The following is a 23345-nucleotide window of genomic DNA, read 5'->3' on the forward strand; positions in this document are numbered from 1 at the left end:
GAACAGCTCGGGAACTCGCAGAGACCCGCAGAGCGTCAACACCAGGTCGCTGCGCGCACCAGCCGGCCTTAGGGCTGCACAGGGTTGGAGTCGAGACTGTGATGTCACTCCAGATTCTAAGGAGGGTCGGGGACCGACCGGACGTGTTTGGGTCCTCGCCACGCAACGTTCAAAGAGCGTCAGGCTGTCAGCATTATCATCATCGTGAGGCCGTGTTGGCAGCAGGAGGGTAGCCAGGAGCACCGGATCAACTTGAACACACCTGTGTGGATGGGGCACCGCGCTTGCTCTCCAACCTCAACCTGGTCTCACCAGTCGGGGACCTCTTCTTACTCTCTAAACCCACTCCAGGTCCCTTCACCTCTCCTAGCCCCAGAAAAAATCCCCGTAGATATGTTGGCTTGGGTGACTCCACGGTTTAGGAGCAGGGAAGCCAAAGCTGTGGAACCTGTATGCACTCTGATGGCAGTAGGAGAGCCAGGTAGGTCAGAGTTGGCGAGGGCTGAACGTGCTGGAATCCTGTGAGAAAAAAAAAGGGGGGGCAGGTACCGAGAAGGAATGAGGGGGTTCTACTATGTGCTGGAGAGTGTGACTCACGCCTTAGAGATGGGCAGGTTAAAGAGTGCAGAAGCCCTCCGTTATGACGCGTGCGTGCTGTGCATGCAACGCATCCCACTCCCACTCAGCTTTCCCTGCAGTCACAAGGCCTATTTCCACCACTGATGCCCTAGTGAAATATACATATGCTGGTCCCAAAGGGAGGCTCAAGAGGAAAGCAGGAAGACAGCAAGTTTAGTCTGGACTGTAAGACTGATATTATCTCTCATATATGTATGTGTACACTCACAAATGTATGCATACATATACATATCTCATATATATAAGCATATACACATAATCATTTATATGAGAGGATGGTTTAATTATATTCATTTATTATAATTTTTTTTTTTTTTTTGGTTTTTCGAGACAGGGTTTCTCTGTGGCTTTGGAGCCTACCCTGGAACTAGCTCTGTAGACCAGGCTGGTCTCGAACTCACAGAGATCTGCCTGCCTCTGCCTCCCGAGTGCTGGGATTAAAGGCGTGCGCCACCACCGCCCGGCTACAATTTTTATAAGTATATTAGTGAGCATGTATGTGGGCTGTGTGCTCATGACATTGTGTGTGTGTATGGTGTGTGGTGTGTGTCTGTGTGTGTGAGAGAGAGAGAGACAGAGACAGAGAGAGAGAGACAGAGAGAGACGGTCAGAGAACAATTTGCCACAGTTTGTTCTTCCACCATGTGGGTCCTGGTGACTGGTCGGGATGTCAGGCTTAGCCACAAATGCCTTTACCCGCTGGGCCACTTTGAAAGCCCTCAGAACAATTTTTTTTTTAACATATGTTTACTTAGAGGGAAGGTCACATGTCATGGTGCTTGTGTAGCAATGGAGGTCAGAGGACAGCTTGCAGGAGTCAGCTCTCTCCTCCCACCAGGTAGTAGCCGCCACCCTCCAGCCCTTGGCCCATCCAGCTCCTCCTCCAGGGCTGGAAAGGATGGTGTCCATCACCTGCAGCCTGGGCTGGTTGTTTACAACTTTCTCTGTGACCCCAGGTGGGTCACATGCTCTGAGACTCAGTTTTCTGTGTGTAAAATGGAAGGCATATCGGTCTCTGAGATTCCGATTGGCTGGTTGACATAGAAGGGGTATAATCCCCTTTCTAGTACCTCAGGTGCTGAGGAGACGCTGGGTTATCTTGGGGGCAGCCTAACTCCTCAGACTTGCTTAAAAGGTGACTTATCTTGGCCCCTTTCCTGGGATCTTGGCATGAATACCTCAGGAGTGGCACTGGGCATCCATGGGCAGTACACTCCCAGTTCCAAACTTGAGGAGCAGCCAGAAGACAGGCTAGTTCTGGGGACCATGGCAGGTGTCCAGCTGTGGAGGGCACTGATGTTGCCTCAAGACCTGCAGAACAGCACTGAGATCGGCAGTCCTTGTATCGAGGCCACGGTGAGCTCTGTGGGGGAGGTCCCAGCAGGCAACAGTCTGGAGTGTGCAAGGGGTCTCTTTGTCTCTCTTTGTCAGACCTGGCTCCAAGCTCCCTAGCCTGGCATCAGGCAAGCGTGAGTGTCTTTGACCCAGTTGGCCACCGATGCTGATGAACTTGGCCCAAGTGCTCCTTGAAGTGGCTGGACCTTTGAGGTCACCTCAGGCCAAACCTGACTGCAGAGACAGGCCCTACAGAGTGCCTTTAGAAAGGCCTGTTCTGAAGCTTAGGATTTCTACCCGAAGGCCAGCTGGTGGGGGGGACAGAATGTGCCCAGACCTGGCACCCAGGGCCAGTTAGACATCCCAGCTGCCCTAGAGCCTGCCCTCCCGGTTCCCGGGAGAGCTACGAGTTGAACAAGGAGCGTAGTATAGCTGGCAAAGCAGCTGTTTCCTTACCTAGCGCTCAGCCGGTCTCAGTGCTTTAGAAAGGTTCTCTATTTTTAAAAAGTTGTGAGATTTTTCAAGCATATGCAGAAGTAGTGAGGGCATCAACAAATCCGGATCTTTTGAAAAATGAAGCCAGGCTAGACATGGTGACACATGCTTCTACTCTCAGCACTAGAGTTTGGGGACTGTGGTAGTTTAAATGTAATTTGGCCCCCATAGTCTCATGGGGAGTGGCACTATTAGGAGGTGTGGCTTTGTTGGAGTGGGTGTGGCCTTGTTGGAGGAAGTGTGTCCCTGTGGGGGTGGGCTTTCAGGTTTCCTCTACTCAGGATACCACCCAGTGTCTCAGTCAACTTCCTGTTGCCTGCAAGATGTAGGACTCTTGCATGCCTTTAATCCCAGCCCTTGAGAGGCAGAGGCAGACAGATCTCAGTGAGTTCTAGGCCAGTCTGGTCTACAGAGCTAGTTCCAGGACTGGTTTCAATAGCTATCGAGAAACCTGTCTCAAAAAAACAACAAAAACAAACAAACTATGTAGGACTCTCAGCTACTCCTCCACCATGTCTGCCAGCACATTGCCATGCTCCCCACCATGGTGATAATGGACCAAACCTCTGAAACTGTAAGCCACCACCTCAATTAAATCTTTTCTTTATGAGAGCTGCTATGGTCATGGTGTCTCTTTAAAGCAACAGAAACCCTAACTAAAACAAGGATGGGGGATGGGGGTCTGCCAGAGGCAGGTGAATCTCTGTGAGTTCCAGGCTAGCCAGCCTGGTCTACATAGCAAATTTCAGCCTAGCCAATATACAATGAGAGTCCTGGGAAAACCAAGACATCACGTCATCTCACCTGAAATACTTCAAATGAAGACTGGAGAGGTGGCTCAGAGGTTAAGAGCACCTGCTGCTCTTCCAGAGGTTCCAGGTTCAATTCCCAGCAACCACATGGTGGCTTACAACCGTCTGTAATGAGATCTGGTGCCCTCTTCTGGCCTGCACGTATATACGCAGACAGAACATTGTATGCATAATATATATATATATTTTTAAAAAAAATTTTTTTTTTTGGTTTTTCGATACAGGGTTTCTCTGTGGTTTTGGAGCCTGTCCTGGAACTAGCTCTTGTAGACCAGGCTGGTCTCGAACTCACAGAGATCCGCCTGCCTCTGCCTCCCAAGTGCTGGGATTAAAGGCGTGCGCCACCACCACCCGGCTTTAAAAATTTTAAAAAAGGATTTACTTCAAATGCATCTCCCTCCCACTGAGATGTTGGTGTATTTGTCTCATCATGTAGCTCAGGCTTGCCTGGAACTTGCCAGAACAGTGCTGGGACTTTGCCGTCTCACCCAGCTAGAATAAGTCTTTTCAAGGGGTGGGGTGGAATGAAGAACTACCATGCCATTACCATACCTTAAATTTTTTCCTAAAAATTAGGTATATTCCTTAATATCATGAGAGTTAAAATGACCCCCAAGTGCTCATGGACGAACTTTTACGGTGAGTTTGGATTTGAACCATTTGGTTACCACATCTAAATTTCTTACAGTCTGGACAGTCCCCATCTTTGCTGTTCTTGTCATCTCTGTTGTTGCTGAAGCAGAAACTGAGCCATCCCTTCTGTACTTTCCCAGTCCATCTGTCAATTCAGGCGTTCCTCTAGCCCTCATATTTCAGGTAAACTAGTTATTAAACCCACAGAATAAGAGTCAAGTTTGACTTTCGGCAAAATATCTTCTTGGGGTTCACATCCTAAAAGATGAGTCTCTGCGACCGGAGCAGGAGGTCCGGGTGTTGTTGTTGGATACATTTATCACAAAGCTCCTATTGGCTGGGTTAGAGGAAGGCATGAAACTCTTGGGGGGAAATGCAGCCTGGCTTCAGGTCTGCACTTTGGAAAGGACACTCTGGGCTGGATAGGGTGGACAGACTGGCAGGGAAGGGAGGCAGGGCGACTGTGTATGCACTCCCTGTCTGGCTTTCTGGGTGAGAGGCACTGTAAGGACAGAAAGCAGATCTGGGCCAGGAAAAGAGGGAGAAGCTGGTGAAATACAGGCCTGTGAGAAGTGAGACCATTTTCTCAGCTGTGATGTCTGTCAGTCTGTCAGGGGTCACTGTCCACCCACTGGTCCAAGACTTGCTGTAGACTCATCTTGTTTTTATTTATGGGGAGAGGGAAGGTGGGGAGATGGGGTCTCATGTAGCCCAGGCTGGCCCTAAAATATTATTCCTACTGCTACTACCCAGGTGCTGAGATTCCAGGCATGTACCACTGTATCTGGCTCGTCTCCAGTTCCCAGGCTCTGAGAGATCTGAGTTCCTTCAGAAAAGTCCAGGCCCTTGGGGCTGAGAGATAGCTCATTAGTTAAAGGCACACACTGCTCTTGCCGAAGACCTGAGTTTGGCTCCCAACATCCGCATCAGACAGCTTTTGGCTGCCAGAAGATACAGTTCCAAGGAATCCAGCGCGCCCTTCTGGCTTCCTTGAGTACTTGCACTCACACATGCACATACTCAAATACACACAGACATAACATATAATTTTAAAATATTTTTTTAAAAAAGAATGAAAGAAAAGCAGTCTCTAGTTGCCCACTGTCCACTCATCCATTTAACCAGCACTGAGTGCCTGCCAGGTACTTGCTAGGATATGCAAGCTCCCAGGCAACTAACGCCATTTTTGTGCTCAGGGCGTATTCTGGTTCACCAACACCTTCACTCTGCTGGTCTTCTTGTTGTCAGCTCTTGCCAGACAGAACTCATGGGGTGTATCAAAAAATAATCTTTATTGTCACTAGTATAAAACAGAGCAGATCAACTGGCCTCTTAGTCTGTACGGAGTGTGGGGCATGAGGCCACCTGGGCTGCCCCTACTTCTCTCATAATGCCCCTGACTGGAATAGTGCCTCAGGAGCTCCTGGGGAGAGGACCACAGATGCCTCCCTTAGGGACAGAAGTCAGGGATGGACAGGGTCAGAGGGCCACACGAGCACAGCAGTGGCGCAGCAAGCAGGGCAGGATGCCTCGGTTCAGCTGGTGGAACTCCACCAGCTGCAGCAGATCTGTGAACCGGGTCTGGCCGTCGTCCATGCTGAAGTAGAGACAGCCCTCATCTTCGCTCTGTGGTGTGGCCAGAGGGCAGGTCAGAGAGCGGTCCCGGGTGGAGGAGCAGCCCATGGGGCCAGCAATTGGCCCCCGGTTCTTGTACAGGGAAAAAGGAGGAGCATAATAGGGCTTCAAGTCACGGACCCCCTGGCTACAAGAACCCAAAGTAGGAGTGGGGGGCGTTACTCACTGGTAGAATGAGATAATGCTTGACTTTCTGCAGGTGGCACAAGGACAGGACAAAGCCTTGGGGGTTGCGCTGGCTCTCCCGGACCAGAAACACACTTCGGGGAGAGAAAACCAGATTACCAGAGAGTCCTGGTTGTCCCTGCCCTAGGTCTCGCTGGTCCCCAGGTCTATTACTCCACCCAGTCCAGCCCCTTACCCATCCACCAGGCCCTGCTGTCCAATTAGCCGCTGGCTTTCCTCCCGGGAAATGCGTCCATGGAACCAAGGCTGGGTGCGGTGGATGGCTGGGGTCAGGAGAAGAGATGCTGGTCATTCCAGGAAGGCATGCCCGACCCCAGCCAAGATGGCTCAGAACAGCACCGCAGCCCACCCTAGGAACCCTAGACCACCACCCACCTGTGCTGAGACTTGACCCAGAGCATGGGGTGGGCAGGCTGAGGCGGTGGTTTGTCTTCTTCTGCAGTGGGGGGCATGGGATCCCATTGGCATTGGGTGTCATTGGCATTCACCACCTCCCCAACCCTTCTTCTTCCCTCCCACTCCACAAAAGCTCCTTGAGCACTGGTGCAGCAGACACACACACACATGTGCACGCATACAAGATGTCCTTACCCTCCAAGCCTGAGCCTCCTCCATGGCGGCATTCAAAGCTTCTCGGGGGTTCTCAATGACACGCCCAGCATGGCCAGAGAAGTCCATGGCCACTAGGGTATTATCCGAAACGCTTCTCTGGGAAGAGAACAGAAGGAGGAGGAGGGAAGGGGTCAGAAGAGCTGCCCTGAGCCTGTATCCCTACCTTCCCTAATACCCCTGAGTATACTCACCAAAGGCGGAGACCCCAAAAAGGATAGGCGCAGGTGACGAGATTGAGTTTGCTGATAATTCTTATATAACTGCACCCCATACTGGAGGCAAGGGAAGGAAAAGGAGTTCTGAGGTCAAGAGAGCGGAGATGGACTGTGACACCCCTCAGGCCAGATTTCTCCAGAGCACAGGGCTGAACCCTTCCTGACAGGTATTCTCAGAAGGCCCCCCCGCCCCCCACATGGTGACCTTTTACTGGGAAGACTTCCTGAAGGCAGAGCTATGCCACCTCCCTCAGGCAAGGCTAGCTCCCCTTGCCCCCCCACCCCCACCCCATCGTTCAGGTCTTACCTTGAAGAGACGGAAGGCAGTCAGCCAGCAGGTTCTGCTCTGCTCATCCTCACTGCAGAAGATATGGAGCCCCTTGTGGCCATTTCGAAGCTTGTTGGGCTGGGGGAGAGGAAATGAACTGTCCCCTATCTGATCCTGTGCCCAGCTGCCACGGGGGCAGCGAAGGACCCAAGGACTGTCCCATCTTGAGGAACCCGGCCTATTCTGCCTGCGCATTTGGACAGTCCTTGGGTCCTTCCCCCAGACCGGACCAGGCCAGGCTAAAGCCCTCACCTTGACACAGAAGCCGAAGTCTGTAGGCATCCCATAGAGCTTGCGGCCCTGAGTCACCACATACGCATTAGACTCGTTCACATCGGCCACGTACTGCAGGTGCCTCGGGTCCTGGGCATCGTGAGAAAGTAGGACTTGGTACACGTAGGTCCTATCTCCGGGTTAGCGTCCCACCAGGTAAGAAGATTTTAGGACCAGGGAGAGGCAGGGAAATACCCATCATGCACAGAGGATGAAGGCAGAGGGCCAAGGAAATAGCTCAGCGGGTAAAGAGATGGCTGTACAAGCAGGAGGGCCTGAGTTTAATCCCAGCTCCCACCTAAAGGGCTCGATGTAATGCGACACCCTAATCCCAGTGTGGGGACAGGAAGTTCTTGGGGCTCTCCTGCCAGTCAGCCTAAACTAATCTGCAAGTCCTAGGTCCTAGTAAGGACCCTGTCTTCAAAAACAAGGTAGACAGCTCCCGAGGAAGTCCACCTGAGACTGACTGACATTCACACACACACAGCAGAGGCAAATTCAAGTTCCCTGTCTTTTCTACCTCCATTCCTACCTAGTGTAGGTGAGCCACACAGGGGTTGGGGTAGATAGATGCCAGGCATGGCCTGAAGACAGCCAGCCCAAGGGTGGAAGGGCCTCGGAGTACCAGTGAGGAAGCAGGACATGACAGGCTAGTGCTGACCCTCCAGAGCTCACCTTGGAGGTGCCCTTGGTGGAGTAATAGAGGCCGGAACGGCGCAGAAAGCAGAAAAATCGTTTCCAAAGCTTTCGGCCTGATCCCCGGCCTGAGCCCCGAAGCTGCAGGAAGCCCTGGATCTCGGGGAAGCTGCCGGCGTTCAGGAAGTTCTGGGGACAGATGTGAACAGGTGGTGAAAGGCTCGCCTCCTCTCAGGCCTCCGGAGGAGGTGCAGCACCAGCACTGACTGCCACCAGTTCACCGGCAAGGTCACCGCGGCGATCAGAACACATGGCAGCAGCGGATAGAAACACCGGATGACTCTAGGGGGGAGATCGTGGATCTATGGTGAAGACCTCACCTGGATGAGGTCTTCATGGGATATGCCTGTTTGTGCATCCAGACAGCTGGAGACCATCTTTTCTGGGAACAGGGTATGCTGGGAAAGAAAGGAGTCAGAAATCAAAGGTCAAGAATTCAGGCTGGGGATGCCGAGGGTGGGTGTAAGTGTGCACACACAGGTTCATTCTCACTCACTGGGGGGCTCTTGAACAGTTCATACTTGGCGAAGTTTTTGCGGAAGACAAAGCGACTATCTCCACCAACAGGCCAGGCCTCCTGCACTTCCACCACGAACTCATGGTCCTCCACACCCCGCTCTGAGACCAAGGGTGACAAGGCAGGGGTTGGTAGAGATTAACCAAGCCTCATAGATGAGCCACCCGTCTTGCCCAAGACACTGCCCCACGGCCCCTTGTGCCCCAACTCACCCAGTGCTAAGTAGGGGTGGCACTCCACCAGGCCCCAGCTCTCATCGCTCAGGGCATGCGCTCGCTGGACCAGCATTTCACACACATGGCGAGCTGTGGCTTCTGCTGCCACCTCCACAGACCGGCAGGCCCCGTCTTCACTGTACACCTTCACCACCTGCACCCCGGGAACCGCAGGTGACTTGGGGTAATGCCAGGTGGGGGTCTACTCTCTGACTTGTACTATTTTCAGGAACCAAAATACCCCACCGACACCAAAGAGACACCAGCACATCTGGCCAGGGCTGGGGCAACTCTGTCCCTGCTTCTCCCTTTTCCCCAAACGACTCACGTGGAGGCGACCGGAATCTCGAGGAAGCAACCCCCTTGCACCGGAGGAACCCCCAAGAATAGGTTTCTGTGAAGGCGGGCTGCAGAGCTCGGGGAAGGGGTTGGGGATGGAGGGTAAAGAGGTCGCCTGGAGCTCCTCTTCTCGAAGTTTCCTATGGCAGAGTTGAGGGATGGAAGCCCCTATGGGTTAGCCAGTGCTGGCTCACCTCCCTACCAGTGCAGCTCACTGCCCTATCCTACCTGCTGCTTGGGATGGGCAGAGGCTGGGACCGCTTCACATCCCCTGGTGGAGGGTTATCCGGGGGCGGAGGAGTCTCAGGAGGCGTCCCAGGAGCTGGGCACACATCTTCTGGGGAGCTGCTGAGATGAGGTGGGCTCAGGTCCAGTTCCATGGCACCTGTGAAGGCAAGGTAGACCTGCTGACGCCATGTGCTGTCACCGATCCCTTCAAACCGCAGCCTTCTCAGGGCCCTCAGAGCCCAACAGGACATGCCCACTTTAAAAGGGACACTGGGATCCTGGGAAGGAAGCATGCATATGCCCAGAAGAAGTCAGCCTGGTGCTTGGGATTCCGATGCCAGTGTCCCTCCTCCAGCGAAAGCAGCTCAGGAGAAAGATTAGGTAGGCTCCATGCCACATGCCCCTAGCTGCAGCCACAGGGTCAGGGCAAAGGTTGCTCATTGCACTGGGCTCTGCCCCAGATTTTTCTAGCACTTTGTTGCTAGAAGCAGTTGCCAAGCCTGTTGTGGTAACACCTGGCGGAGTGATGAGTGACACAGAGAGGCGGTGAGGAAGGACAGGAATCAGGAGGGCAGGACCTGTGTGCTCAGGTTGACAGGGGGGACAGAAGGCCTCCCCTGGAGGGCTTTTACCCCAGCAACTCCAAACTCTGTGGGCCTTCCCAGACCCTCTCATCCTGCCCAACTTTTCCCCGAAGCCTCGATGCTAAAGCTACCCCCTCTGTATGAGAAGACCTCTTGGTCTTGCCACACTCAGCCTGGTGCTGGGAACTCTGCCCCATTATTGTGCACCTGTCTTATCCCAGCTCTGGTCTAAAAGCACCTGGCACACACCAGAGTCTCACCTATGCCTTAGCGCCCACGGGTGCAAGGAAGCCAGGACAAGTAGCGACAGGCGAGACCAGGCAAAGACAAGGGGGAAGGGTCCCAGCCCTTCTCTGCAGCAACCAGAAGACCCCATGATGCTGAACCCGGCAGGACCCAAACAAAATACCAATCCTAGCACCCTGCCTGTTCTTCAGACCATGCACCAGAACTGTGAGACTGCCCAGAACAGTCACCGGGATAGGATAAAACACTTGACCCTTCAGCAAGGGCATGAAGGAATCTGGGGGACAGGTGAGTCAGGGCGGGGCGGGACAGCTATGCCCCAGGCTCTCCATTCAACTTTGACTCATCCATAGGACTTCCTGGCTGAGGAGGAACACAAACAACCTGCCTCTGCCCTCAGTCCCTGACTCCCCAACCTACAGGTAACCTGGGAGCAAGGGGTGCAAACTGGAGAAAGACGAAGATGTGGGGAGGAGCAGCCCGAGGCTCCTCTGACATCACCCTCCCCACCCTTGGCCAGTGTCCAGCCCAGGTGGGACTAATTGTCTTCTGCCCACCTTAGTACCAAAACATCACCCTGCCTATAACCCAGAGAGGTGGGAGGAAATGCCCGGCCTGGATCCAGGAGCCTATCAGGATTGGAGCCCACCTCCCGGTGGTGTGCAAGTGGCATCCAGGTCTGCCGAGCCTGGGTCTGGAACCTACAACTCTCTTTGCTGTTAAGTACCCTGAGGATGTAGACGATGCATCTGGCCTTGGGGACTCCTATGTATTGCTCTGTGGAAGAAGGTCTCTGGGATGTACTGACTGAGGGGCCAGAGAGGAGTTAAAATACCCAAGAGGGCCAGACGGTGGTGGTGCACCCCTTAATCCCAGCACTCCAATCGGGAGGCAGAGGCAGGCCAATCTTTGTGAGTTCGAAGCCAGCTTGGTCTACAAGAGCTAGTTCCAGGACAGGCTCCAAAGCTACAGAGAAACCCTATCTCAAAAAAACAAAACAAAACAAAACCAACCAACCAACCAAACAAACAAACAAAAACACCCAAGAGGACAGGCAGACAGACCAACAGAGCAAAACACTCCCAGAAGAGCCAAGCAGAACAAGCAAGGCACACCTGACACTTAGCATCCTCAAGACACCAAGCAAGGGGCATCAATACCGGGCACCCACTCCCACCCATTTGACCTTCATTTCAGGGAAAGATGGGGGGATGTCTCTGCCGGGGTGCCCCTCCCTCAAGGTGAGAAAACAACACTCAGCTGGACAGGTGTTTGAAAGGAGAGGTAGTAGATTCAAGTCAGATTACGGTCTAATGTCAGAAGCCCAGGTGCAGACTGTGCTAGGGTGAGCTTCCAGATCCCTCCACCCGACCCTTCAGCTGGAGAAGGCTAGAAGCAGTCAGGTATCCAAAAGATAAGATGGGGCAGCAGAGCCTGCTGCGGGCCCAGCAGCCCCTGCCCAAGAGAAGCATTCAAACTAGGGCCTAAGCCAAGCTTCCGTTGGAGGAGTTGGTACCCCAACGAACTAGTCCTCCTAACCAGGCCACTCCAGCCTCGGTTCTCCAGCCCCAGCAGCTCCTGCCCCACCCTCCCTCCTACCCTCCCAGGTGCCTTGTTTACTTCCTGAATCTTGCCCCACCTAGCAAACCCCAAGGCAAGTGGCAAGGCCTAAACGTTTGGAGCCAACAGCAAACAAGGCCACCACCATCCACTCTTCCCTGGTTTAGGGGAGGGCTTGGTGAGCTAGTAGCCCGGGCAGCCTGAGGTCTGTCCGGTTCCGGTCCAGTACAACCAAGCCAACCTCCCTCAGGACTTAGAGAAGGAAGATGGGGCTTAACCTTTAGGGGTGCTGAGACCAGATGAGGAGGTAGGAAACCCTTAGTTGACCCGAAGTTGATGCTCCGCCCACTCCGCTCAAGAAAAAATATCCAATGGAATAAAGGGGGGCGGGACAACTCTTTTAATGTTTAATTTGGGAAGAATGCTCGAGTTCCCTGTAGAGTTAGTTAATCATTATTTTGCCTTTGGGGAGGTATACAACACACACACACACACACACACACACACACACACACACACACACACACACACACGGGGGAGAGCAGAGTCCAAGCTAGCAACCAGGAGGCGTTGCATTCTTGGGGGGCAAAAGCAAAAAAAGCTGAAAATACTACCATCTGGCCCTCAGGTGCACTCTGTCCCCTCCTGCCTAGGTCTCTCCCCAGCGTCAGCCTCAAGGCAGGCCCACACGCCACGCCACACACTCCTCCTGCCCCTGCCCTGCAGCCCCTTCGCACAGCACCGGCGCCTCCCGTCTTTGTCCACTAGCATCCGCAGCCAGGGCTCCTCAGCCCGCCGGGCTTCCACATCCGAGGTGGCAAAACGACGACGTGGAGAGGCGGAGTTCCACCCTTTGCGGGAGTCCCTCTCCTTTACTCCCTCCAAATGGGAACCCCAGATTGTAGGAAACTGAGCTCAGAAAGGTGGTGAAGGGCCACCTCCGGATTCCCCCACCCCATCCCCCAACTAGTTGATCCTGAGTAGAAAGAACTAGTTTTAGCCGGAAAGTTCAGCTTTCCGGAGGTGATTGAGACACTACGAATTCCCTGGGTGAAAAGGAGGGAGTGTGAGGGGCACAAAATGAAAACAAGGGAGATCTTGGCGGGTGGGGGGCAAGATGAGGAAGGTGAAGGATTCGAGTTGCTGAGCAACAAACAAACAAAACAGCGCAGTGAAGACGCTAGCGAGCATCAGGAGAATGAATCTTTCCTTAGGGACCCAGCCCTAACCTGCAGCCCACCACAAAGATGAAGTTCCTGCTTCGTTTCTTACCCAGACCTTGAAAGTCCGCACACCTGCCTGAGGCCACCGGTTTAGGGAAAAGACTCCAGGCCTTAACCACCACCACCACCACCACCCCCCCCCGCCGCGCTCGCGCGCCTGTAGCCTGACCTCACCAAGCGAGGACATGGGGGGTGGGGTGGGGGGGGCTGGCAGCCTCCGTGCCATCTACCTGGGCAGCGGGCCAGATCAGCCCGAGGCGGGCACAACCTGAGGCCCTGGTGAGGCTGGGGGTAGGAGTAAATTGTCTGAGACAGATCTCGGTCGCCTTACCTGGAGGAACTCCAGTAGAAGGAGCCGGACACCGGGCGCAAAAGTGAGGCTCTGTCTAGGGATCCCAAGCGCTTGGATTTGATTTCAAATCCACTCTCTCTTCTCTACTGGTGGTTGGAGGGTATCACGCCTTTGGATGGTGAGGCGGGAGAATATGGAGAGAACCTTGCGTATCCAGATTCCAGGCTCAGGGAAACTAAAATTATCTTGGGCAGGTGAGGGCGGGGCCTAAGAGGCGCCCTGGAGAAGGAAGCGCTAGAGGAGGGGTGGAGACTCCTCACAAATGCACCGCCTGGGATTGTTCTTGCCCTTCCTACTGGGCAGCAGGTGCCAGGAGAGAGCAGGTGCCTAGGGAGAGACAGGGAAGAGTCAAAAAGAACAGGCTGGAAAGAGAAAAATCTAGTCTGGTGGCTGTTGGTTAGATAAGAAATGGTCCCGCCCACTTCTACTTGTCCCTCGATGAGGGTCAGTTCATTGGTCAAGCTAAGGGGCCGTCTTCTGCTCACCCCCATCCCCCCACCCCCAGCCAGGACAAAGGGCACTCTGCTTAAGAGGGAAGCCTGAAGAGATGCTCTGCCCTTTGACCTCCAGCTATAGTCTAGCCACCCAGGCTGTTGCCCTGGCCCCTCTGAGAGACCCAAAGTACACCCTCCCTTCCGAGCCAAGGCTAGGGTCTCACTTGCCCAGTTTCAAATCTACGAGTGGCTAAGTGGCCTGGTGGGAGGGGCCACGGTGCTCTGGCGACTGTTGTGAGCCAGTGCAAGAGATTCCTGTTCGAACAGTAACTTCAGCTTTCTGGGTCAGCCCCTCAGCAAACATCCGGGGATCAGAAAGAGGGGCTGAGAGACCGGGATCAAAGACAGCGGGTCACATCCCAGCTTCCTGTGGGTGACAGTTAAGAAAAACAAACAAGGGCTGGAGAGATGGCTCAGCGGTTAAGAGCATTGCCTGTTCTTCCAAAGGTCCTGAGTTCAATTCCCAGCAACCACATGGTGGCTCACAACCATCTGTAATGAGGCCTGGCGCCCTCTTCTGGCCTGCAAGCATACATGCAGACAGAAAGAATATTGTATACATAATAAATATTTTAAAAAAAAAAAAAAAGAACGAGGAAGCCAGTGGGCCAGTGGCTGGACTGGATAGCACGTCTGGCTGAGCTGGACAACACATCTTAAAAAAAGAAAAAGAAAAACAAAAACAAACAAGACACGAGTTGACAAGAGGTCTACCCAGAGGAAGTGCAGCCTCAACTTTTCGCTTGAAAAGCCGGCTGTGGGGGTGCACGCCTTTAATCCCAGCTGGTGGATCTCTGAGCGTTCTATACCAACCTGATCTACATGGCAAGTCCCTGGACAGGGAGGATTATACAGAGAAACATTGTCTCAAAAAAAAGCAAAAGCAAAAACAAACAAACAAAAACGAAGAAAGAAAAAAGAAAAAGAGCCGGGCGATGGTGGCGCACGCCTTTAATCCCAGCACTCGGGAGGCAGAGGCAGGAGGATCTCTGTGAGTTCGAGACCAGCCTGGTCTACAGAGCTAGTTCCAGGACAGGCTCCAAAGCCACAGAGAAACCCTGTCTCGAAAAACCAAAAAAAAAAAAAAAAAGAAAGAAAGAAAGAAAAAAGAAAGATTTAGATTTAGTATGAATGGTGAAAAGCAAAGAAATGGGGAAGGGGGCACGGTAGCATGGGCAGGGAAGCAGTTTAAACTACAAAAAAAAAAAAAAACGCACAGGAGACATCATATCCAACCATGGAAGCACCTAGCAGATCCTGGCTTGGGGAACAACAAAACCAGACCCGCCCTTAGTCTGCTGCAACCCAGTCAGGGAGACTGACCTTTTAGAGCCACACAAATAGGAAATGACAAGAGACAAGTATGCCAGGGTGAGTGACTCACAGCTGGCAGGGAAGGCCTTCTTTCTGTGGAAGTGAGGGAAAGCCGAGGAGCTGCTGCCGGGGGATGGGAACAAGAAGGGTTAACCATCCGTGGTGAAGGAACAAACACAGAAGACGCTGCTAGGCGGGAACACGGAATGCAGAGCTAAGGGGTGGGGGTGGACAGGAAAAGAGGCCACGCCGGTGAGCCTGGGCAGGTTGTGCAGGTTGAGAGGGTGGAGAAAAGCCTCGCCGTTCTTAAAAGGCGGGAACCCGGCCTCCATGTCTCACAAGCTGCTATGGAAAACACGGCTCCTTGGGCCCCTCCTCAGCCAGCCGCCAGAGTCTGCATCTCTGAGGCAGAGCCCCAGGAATGTGTGGTATTGACCAGCCCTCGGGTGGCTGTTTTGCAAACCAGTTTTGAGAGCCATCCATCCTGTTTGTCCAGACCCTACAGGTTGTATCTGGTCCCAAGGAGAGACACAGATCGCTGCACTTGGAAAGATCATTGTAGATCCCTCAGGATGTTGAAGGCTGGAAGGAAGCCAGACCGAGTGATGTAGAATTCCATTTCTTTCTTTAATAAAGAGTTTTGTTATTATTTATGTGCGCATGCCTGTGTGTGCGTTACACTGTGTGGGTTCCTGCAGATCTCGCACAGTTGGAGTTATAGGTAGTTTGATTCTCTGAAAGATCATCAAATGCTCTTAGCCCCTGAGCCACCTCTCTCCAGCCCCAGAATTCCTTTCAGAGGAAGTAGGACTGTAAGGGAACAGGGCAGATCTGAGGCCTCAGGGAGGAGACAAGAGGTGCTACCAGTGCGGGGGACAGACGCTAGTAGTAGGAGCTTGGGAGCCATTCTGTCTGGGACCTTACAAGGTAGACGCATAAGGCTATGTGTTTGTTGGATCCACTGAAAGTTCCTTACACAACTATTGCGTTTTATTTGTGTGGAGAAAATGGGGGCTGTGTGTCACACAGTGTGTGTGTGTGTGTGTGTGTGTGTGTGTGTAGAGGTTAGTGAGAATTGGTCCTCTTCTTCCAGCAGATGGGTTCCGGGGATCAAAATTCATATCATCAGGCTTAGCATTAGGTACCTTTAACTGCCTAGCCATCTTGCCCATAGAAGATAAACTTATGTATAAGTTAATTTAGGATAAAAATTTATGTATAAGTTAATTTGAATTTAAGATAAAAGTCGCCACAAGGTGAATGTGTAATCCTAATACTCAGGAGGACTGAGAGTTCAAGGCCAGATTGAAGTACACCATAGTAAGAGTATCTCCAACTAGACAAAACTAAAAGACACACAAGAAGAAACCGATTTACTGCTGCCCCTTGTCTTAAGATGTTATTACATCTGGACAAAATCTAGTTTTTGTTGTTGCATTGCTTTGATTTTTTAAGAATTTTTTTATTTATTTATGTGTATGTGTTTGCCTGCATGTATTTAAGCATACCACATTGTTGATTCGTGCCCAAGGAGGCCCAGAGGAGGGCGTCGGATCCCCTGGGACTGGAGTTAGGTGGTTATGAAGCACAATGTAGGTGCTGGGAACCGAACCCAGGTCCTTGGCTAGAGATGCACTGCTCACCACTTTTCCAGTCCATTTTTGGCTTTCCAAAATGACACCTTGGGGTCTTGCTATATATGTAATCTTTGCCAGCCTCAAACTTCTCCTTAACCGAAGCTAGTCCTAAACTTGTGACCACCCTCCTGCCCCTGCTGGGGTTAGAGACTTACGCCTTCATAAAATACCTTGATTTGAAGAAACCTGGGAGATAGCTCCACAGGTAACAATGCTTGCTGCACGTCTGATGACCCAAGTTCAATTCTCAGGGACCACATGGTAAAGAGGGGACTCCCAAAAGTGGTCCTCTGACCTCCACGTGGGCACTGCGGTATTGATGTATCCACATCCACACATACATATACACTCGTGATGAATGCTTTCATCATTTTAAAAATATCTGGAGCCGGGTGATGGTGGCGCATGCCTTTAATACCAGCACTCGGGAGGCAGAGGCAGGGGGATCTCTGTGAGTTCGAGACCAGCCTGGTCTACAGAGCTAGTTCCAGGACAGGCTCCAAAACCACAGAGAAACCCTGTCTCGAAAAAACCAAAAAATAAATTAATTAATTAAAAAAAAATCTGGATTGGAAAATGTACTTTATATCCAAACTACCAAATATCAAAGTCCAGTTTCTATTGAATCTATATCAAGTAATCAAGTATACAGCACTGTAAAGTTAAAAATTCGAGGAACCATCTGTACTGATCGAGGAAAAGCATTAAGAGTCCAAATATAAAACTTTATGTTTCTACATCAGTGTAGCTGTGGCTTTTTTTTTTTTTTTAAACAGGGTTTCTCTGTGTAACAACCCTAGCTGTCCTGGAACTTGATTTCTAGACGAGGCTGACCTCGAACTCACAGAGATCTACCTACCTCTGCCTCCTGAGTGCTGGAATTGAAGGTGTGTGCCACCATATCTGGAGACAGTAGCTTTTTTTTTTGCATGCTTATTTTTTTATTTAAGATATATGTATTATGTGTATAATGTCCTTTCTGCATGTGTGCCTGCAGGACAGAGGAGGGCACCAGATCTCATTAAAGATGGTTATGAGCCATCATGTGGTTGCTGGGAATTAAACTCAGGACCTCTGGAAGAGCAGACAGTGCTCTTAACCTCTGAGCCATCTCTCCAGCCAGACAGTAGCTTTTTTGATAAAGCTATTTAATAAACAGATAGGATCTTTTGAGTCAGCGTTTTGCTATATTGCCCAGAATGTTCTTGAATTCAACCAATCCTCTTGTGTCTCCCAAGTAGCTAAGGCTGCAGGCATGTGTCACAGTACCTGATAGAGAAGGGCACTGTGACAGTTTAATACTTGCATACCAAAAGTTTTTTTAAAAAATTTTTTTAAAGATTTATTTATTATGTATACAGTGCTCTGTCTGCATGTATGCCTGCACTCCAGAAGAGGGCACCAGATCTCATTACAGATGGTTGTGAGCCACCATGTGGTTGCTGGGAATTGAACTCAGGACCTCTAGAGGAACAGCCAGTGCTCTTAACCTCTGAGCCACCTCTCCAGCTCCCCATACCAAAAGTTTTAATTTAGCTCTTTACTTCCCATGATGCACAAAAATAATTCTAAACTGAGATTCTAAAGGGTGTAGAAATGGCTCAGTGGTTAAGAGCATTTGCTGCTCTTCAGAGAACCTGAGTTCAGTTCCCATCACTTACCGCCCAATGGGGCTCAAACCTGCCTGAAACTGCAGCTCCAGGGCATCTGATGCCCTCTTGTGGCCTCCACAGGCACTCGTATACACATGCACATTACCAGACATATCACACATGTAAGTAAAAACAACTATTAAAAATGAATCATAGCCAGGCATGGTGGCGTATGCCTTTAATCCCAGCACTCGGAAGGCAGAAAGACGCAAGTGGATGTTTCTGAGCTCAAGGTTAGCCTGGTCTACATGATAAGTTCCAGGGCAGTCAGGTTATATAGAAAGACCCTGTTTCAAAACAAAAGCAAGAAAAAAATAGATCATAAACCTAAACAACAGAATTGAACCTATAAAACAGTAAAGTCACAATAAAACATCAAAAACAAAAATTAAATAAATAACAATAAATGAAGGAAAAGTCTGTAGTAATGAGTTATGCAAAGGATTTTTTATGTTTATTTACTTATTTACTCATTTTGGTTTTTCAAGACAGAATTTCTCTGTGTAGCTCTGGCTATCCTAGAACTCACTCTGTAGACCAGGCTGGCCTTGAACTCAGAGATCCACCTGACTCAGCCTCCCAAGTGCTAGGATCAAAGTCATGTGTCACCACTAGGCTTGCAAAGGATTTTTTTTCTTTTTTAGTTTTTTGGGGCAGGGTTTCTCTGCATAACAGTCCTGGCTGTCCTGGAACTCACTTTTTAGAGCAGGTTGGCCTTGAACTCACAGAGATCTGCCTGCCTCTGCCTCCTGAGTGCTGGGATTAAGGGCATGTGCCACCACCACCCAGTACAATGAATTTTTTTAAAGGAAAAAAGTTTTTTTTAAATAATTGTGAATCCCCATGAGATGATGTGGGTTTTTTTGTTTTTTATGATTTATTTAACTTTATTTTATGTGAATTGGTGTGAAGGTGTCAGATCCCCTGGAACTGGATATTCAGACAGTGGTAAACTGCCATGTGGTTGCTGGGAATTGAACCAGGGTTCTCTGGAAGAACAGTCAGAGTTCTTACCCGCTGAGCCATCTCTCCAACCCCAAGAAAATAATTTTAATTGACTGTATTAATTTAGAATGTGTATGTTGCAAAAAACAAAAAAAAATACTTGTAAATTATCCATTTCATTTATTTCATTATAGATATTTTATGTAGAATATATAAAAAGAAGCCAGGCGGTGGTGGCGCACGCCTTTAATCCCAGCACTTGGGAGGCAGAGGCAGGCGGATCTCTGTGAGTTCGAGGCCAAGCCTGGTCTACAAGAGCTAGTGCCAGGACAGGCTCCAAAGCTACAGAGAAACCCCGTCTCGAAAAACCAAATATTATATATATATATATTTTTTTTTTTTTGTTTTTTCTCTGTGTAACAGACAGGGCTGTCTTGGAACTCACTTTGTAGGCCAGGCTGGCCTCAAATTCACAGAGATCCACCTGCCTCTGCCTCCTGAGTGCTGGGATTAAAGGCCTGTGCCACCATCCCCCAGCTATTAAATACCAATAATAAGGAGATAAGTAGCCCAATTAAAACTAGGCTATAAAACTGAGCATGGTGGTGTATGGTGCATGCCTTTAATCCTAATGCTCAAAAGGCAGAAGGAGTTGTATCTCTGTGAGTTCCAGGCCAGCCTGTCTACATAGGGAGTTCCAGGCCAGTTAGACCTACACAGTGAGACCCATTTCAAAAACAAAACAAAATTGTCCAGGTGGTGGAGACCCAGGCCTTTAATGCAGCATTCGGGAGGCAGAGGTCAGTGGATCTCTTGTGCTCGAGGGCAGCTTGGTCTATAGAGTGAATTCTGGGACAGGCCAGGGCCACACAGAGAAACCTTGTCTTGAAAAACAAAAAATTGAAAAAAAAGAAAGAAAAAGAAAAACCAAATGAATGTTTCTATTTCAAGTAATATGTATGAATGGCTACTGAGCACCTGAAAATACGGCCAATAGCCTTGCCTACCAGAGTAGGTATCATCAAAGAGACAGGAAACCAATCTGTGTGACGGCTATAAGGAAACAAATCCCTGTGTACTGTATTGCTATTGGTAGCACAAAATGAGACAGCTGCTTGGGAAAAACAAACAGGTAGGCAACCCCAAAAAGGGTTAAATACAGATTTCCCAGGTAGCCCAATAATTCTACTCCTAGGAGTCTACCAAAGAGAAACGGTGGCACACATCCACAAAAAGACATTACATTTACAGCAGCGTTATTCAAAACAGACAAAAACCAAAGAAAGCCAAATGAATGTCCATAGGTAGTAACTGTGCTCTATCTGCACAATGGAACGAAACACTACTCATCAGTAAAAAGGAACTCTGGTCATCACTGGAGTGAAGGTGTTCAAAAAGACACCAGAGCAAAAGCTGCGTGTTGTATGAATCCATTTATGTGAAATATCCGGAAAAAAACACGCAAAGCGGATCGGTGATTGCTCAGGACTGGAGCTGGAAGCGAGATGGATGGCAAGCCAATATGAAGGGCCTTCTTAGACTGATGGAAGCGTTCTGTGTTCTAACTGGATGGGACGACGACAGAACCCAACAAACAAAAATTGAGCAAACAATGAACGGTTTAAAGAGACACCAGACTGGGAGCCTTGTTATGATACTGTGATGCTTCAGGGAAAGAAGAGGCAAGTCCTCAGAATTACACACTGGGTGTGCAAAAAGTGGGTGCCCGGAGGAAGCATTGCCTGAGGAGCATGTACTTCCTCTGTTTTAGTTGCAGGAAAGAGTTAAAGGTTTGGAAAGGGTACCACTTGGCATTTTAGAGTCCAGAGAACTAGAGTGTTGGGCTGACGTGTGGCTGAACCTGTAAAGATATTTGCGACAGAGCCTGACAGTCTGGATTCAATCCCTGGAACCCACAGGATGGAAGGAGACCGACGCCTGAGAACTGTGCTCTGACCTTCACAAGTATGCTGTGTGGCACGGCCCCCACCTCCAATACACACTCATATGCAAATTAATAAATTAAGTAATAAAAGTTTTAAGAGACGCCATCACATGCACAAATCCACACTCACATATAAACATAGTTAAAAGTTACAAAAAGAACAAAGAACTCAAGCATGTAGTTGACGGCTGGTTTCAGATGTCATCATCATGCTATCGAGAAACAGCAACAATCACAAAGCATCAGCTACTTCGGCCCCATCCTTAGATGCTTGCCCCATTTTCTCTGTCTTTTGTAAATGGAAAAGAGCTTTGCAATCAGAGGCAGTTCGTTATTTAAGCAAATCCATGACGTCCAGTGAGCAACGGACGCCGAAGAAATGTAGGGCTCTCAAAACCCAGACCAGGGAGGGTTTGGATAGGTTTGCCGAGCTGAGCCCGGGATACTCGCTCTCCTTACGCAGTACAGGAACAAGACGTAGCAATGGCTGGTGACTGCAGGGGGCGCCCAGACGCAAGGAGAGGTCTGTCACGCCCATGACCACGCCCCTCACGTGATTTGGCTGACGTCACACCCGGAAGCAGCCCTGCAGCGGAGCGGGCAGCAATGAGTGGGGAGCCAGGACAGGTGTCCGTAGTGCCCCCTCCCGGGGAGGTGGAAGCAGGCAGTGGAGTCCACATCGTGGTGGAGTACTGGTGAGCCACTGGGGCTGAAAAGGAGCCCTGTGTTCGCCGGCAAGATGGGGGTGGGTCCACGGGAGGCCCCACCCCCGGAGCCCCAGCTCACCCCACGTCTCTTCTCCCCAGTGAACCCTGCGGCTTTGAGGCGACCTACCTGGAGCTGGCGAGCGCCGTGAAGGAGGAGTATCCGGGCATCGAGATTGAGTCGCGACACGGGGGAACAGGTGAGATCCGCAGAGCACCTGCTGAGTCAGTCTGTATTATAAACCCCAGCTCTCCTGCCTTCTAGAGCTGACTGTGTATAAACCCCCTAGCAGGGTCTGGCACATTGAAAATGCCTAGTGTGGGTTTGGAGTGAAAGCCCTTAATGGCGTGATGGAGGGACACGCAGGTGAGTCTTCCCGAATGGCTTAAGGATCTAAAACCCGGGTCACTCATGGTGTCAGCGGAGACCACGAACCGTCATGCTTGTAGTCTCTGGAGTGCCAAGGCCCTCCCTGGATGTCTGCCTGTTTTTAGCTCACTCTTGCGTTTGTTTCATACCAGGGGCCTTTGAGATTGAGATCAATGGACAGCTGGTGTTCTCCAAGCTGGAGAACGGGGGGTTTCCTTATGAGAAAGATGTGAGTATCGGCAGCATTGGAGGCATGGCTGAGGCACACCCTCCTCTCTTATGCTTACCACTTGCCCCCGTCTCTGTCCCCTAGCTCATCGAAGCCATCAGAAGAGCAAGCAATGGAGAACCTTTAGAAAAAATCACCAATAGCCGGCCTCCCTGTGTGATCCTGTGACAACACGTGATTCTTGGAAGCTTGGTTCTGGGGCTCAAACCTGTTTCCTTGGGGCTTCACTAGGAACTTCCTCTGCCTTTTGCCCCTCACTTAGCTCCACTTAGCCCCTTTGGGCACAAGGAGGGGCTAGACATTTCTATGGTCTTGGAGGCAGAAAGGAGATGTTTTCTGTGGACATTTCCACGACCATCTCACACCCCTCTCCTGGGATCCGTGGTGCCCTCTGCAGCTCGGTCCTCTCCCAAGCTTAGCAGATTCTGTAACTTATTTTCCCCGAGTCCTGGGTAGTGTCAGCTATTGGCAATAAAGAGCTATTAGCGCTACAAACACTTGTGCAACTGGTGTGTGTTTATGTCCAGCCTGCAGGAGCACAGAGGTCAGTCCAGACCTGTTAACACCTACTGGGTTGGCCCTCTCTAGACAGAGGCAGCTTTCTTAGGCAAGGAAGATGAGTCACACAGACAGCCCCTTCCCCCAGGGGGAGAGGACCTCATTCCAGTGATGGCCTTGGAATGAGTATGTCCAATGGAGAACGACCCTGTTGCCAAAGGGTCCTCAGAAAGGAATCCTAACTCCCCAGTCCCCTAACCCCAAACCAAACCACCTCAAACTACCCACTCGCTGGGGGGAGAGCTGTGTGTCAGGTGAGCAGGACGGCTTGGCCCAGAGCCACTCCCAGACGTAGGCTGGCGTCCTATTTTACAAATCTCACTGCAAATGGACAAAGAGGCACACCACTCCCTAACTTCCATAAAACAGCCACT

At 50.7% G+C, this 23345-nt stretch overlaps 2 protein-coding genes across 5 annotated transcripts; one reads left to right on the plus strand and one right to left on the minus strand.

Moving 5' to 3' along the window:
• Positions 1-5187: 5187 nt before the first annotated feature.
• On the minus strand, positions 5188-13298 carry LOC121456594 (growth factor receptor-bound protein 7). Of its 4 annotated transcripts, none has more exons than XM_041664888.1 (15): positions 13103-13298; positions 9159-9315; positions 8920-9070; positions 8589-8745; positions 8356-8477; positions 8180-8257; positions 7839-7988; positions 7143-7253; positions 6870-6968; positions 6539-6619; positions 6327-6443; positions 6111-6171; positions 5911-5998; positions 5716-5809; positions 5188-5540 (listed from the first exon to the last, which is right to left on the minus strand). In XM_041664888.1, the coding sequence occupies exons 2-15, from the start codon at positions 9308-9310 to the stop codon at positions 5394-5396; spliced, it is 1608 nt and encodes a 535-aa protein (XP_041520822.1). In that variant the 5' UTR covers positions 9311-9315; positions 13103-13298; the 3' UTR covers positions 5188-5393. The 4 variants fall into 4 exon arrangements, with proteins under 4 accessions (XP_041520822.1, XP_041520818.1, XP_041520819.1 ...); XM_041664884.1 differs by having other exon boundaries at positions 5188-5621; XM_041664885.1 differs by lacking the exon at positions 13103-13298 and adding an exon at positions 12821-12885 and having other exon boundaries at positions 5188-5621.
• An 8359-nt stretch (positions 13299-21657) lies between these two features.
• Positions 21658-23215, plus strand: LOC121456321 (migration and invasion enhancer 1). The gene is made up of 4 exons (XM_041664395.1): positions 21658-21805; positions 21917-22014; positions 22337-22413; positions 22498-23215. Exons 1-4 carry the CDS (start codon positions 21717-21719, stop codon positions 22579-22581), a joined length of 348 nt encoding a protein of 115 aa, XP_041520329.1. The 5' UTR covers positions 21658-21716; the 3' UTR covers positions 22582-23215.
• The last annotated feature ends 130 nt before the right edge of the window (positions 23216-23345 follow it).

This window comes from Microtus oregoni, unplaced genomic scaffold (assembly GCF_018167655.1).
Source record: "Microtus oregoni isolate MIOR12 unplaced genomic scaffold, Mior012 000015F_ref0000493, whole genome shotgun sequence".
In the NCBI taxonomy this organism is placed as follows: Eukaryota; Metazoa; Chordata; class Mammalia; order Rodentia; family Cricetidae; genus Microtus; species Microtus oregoni.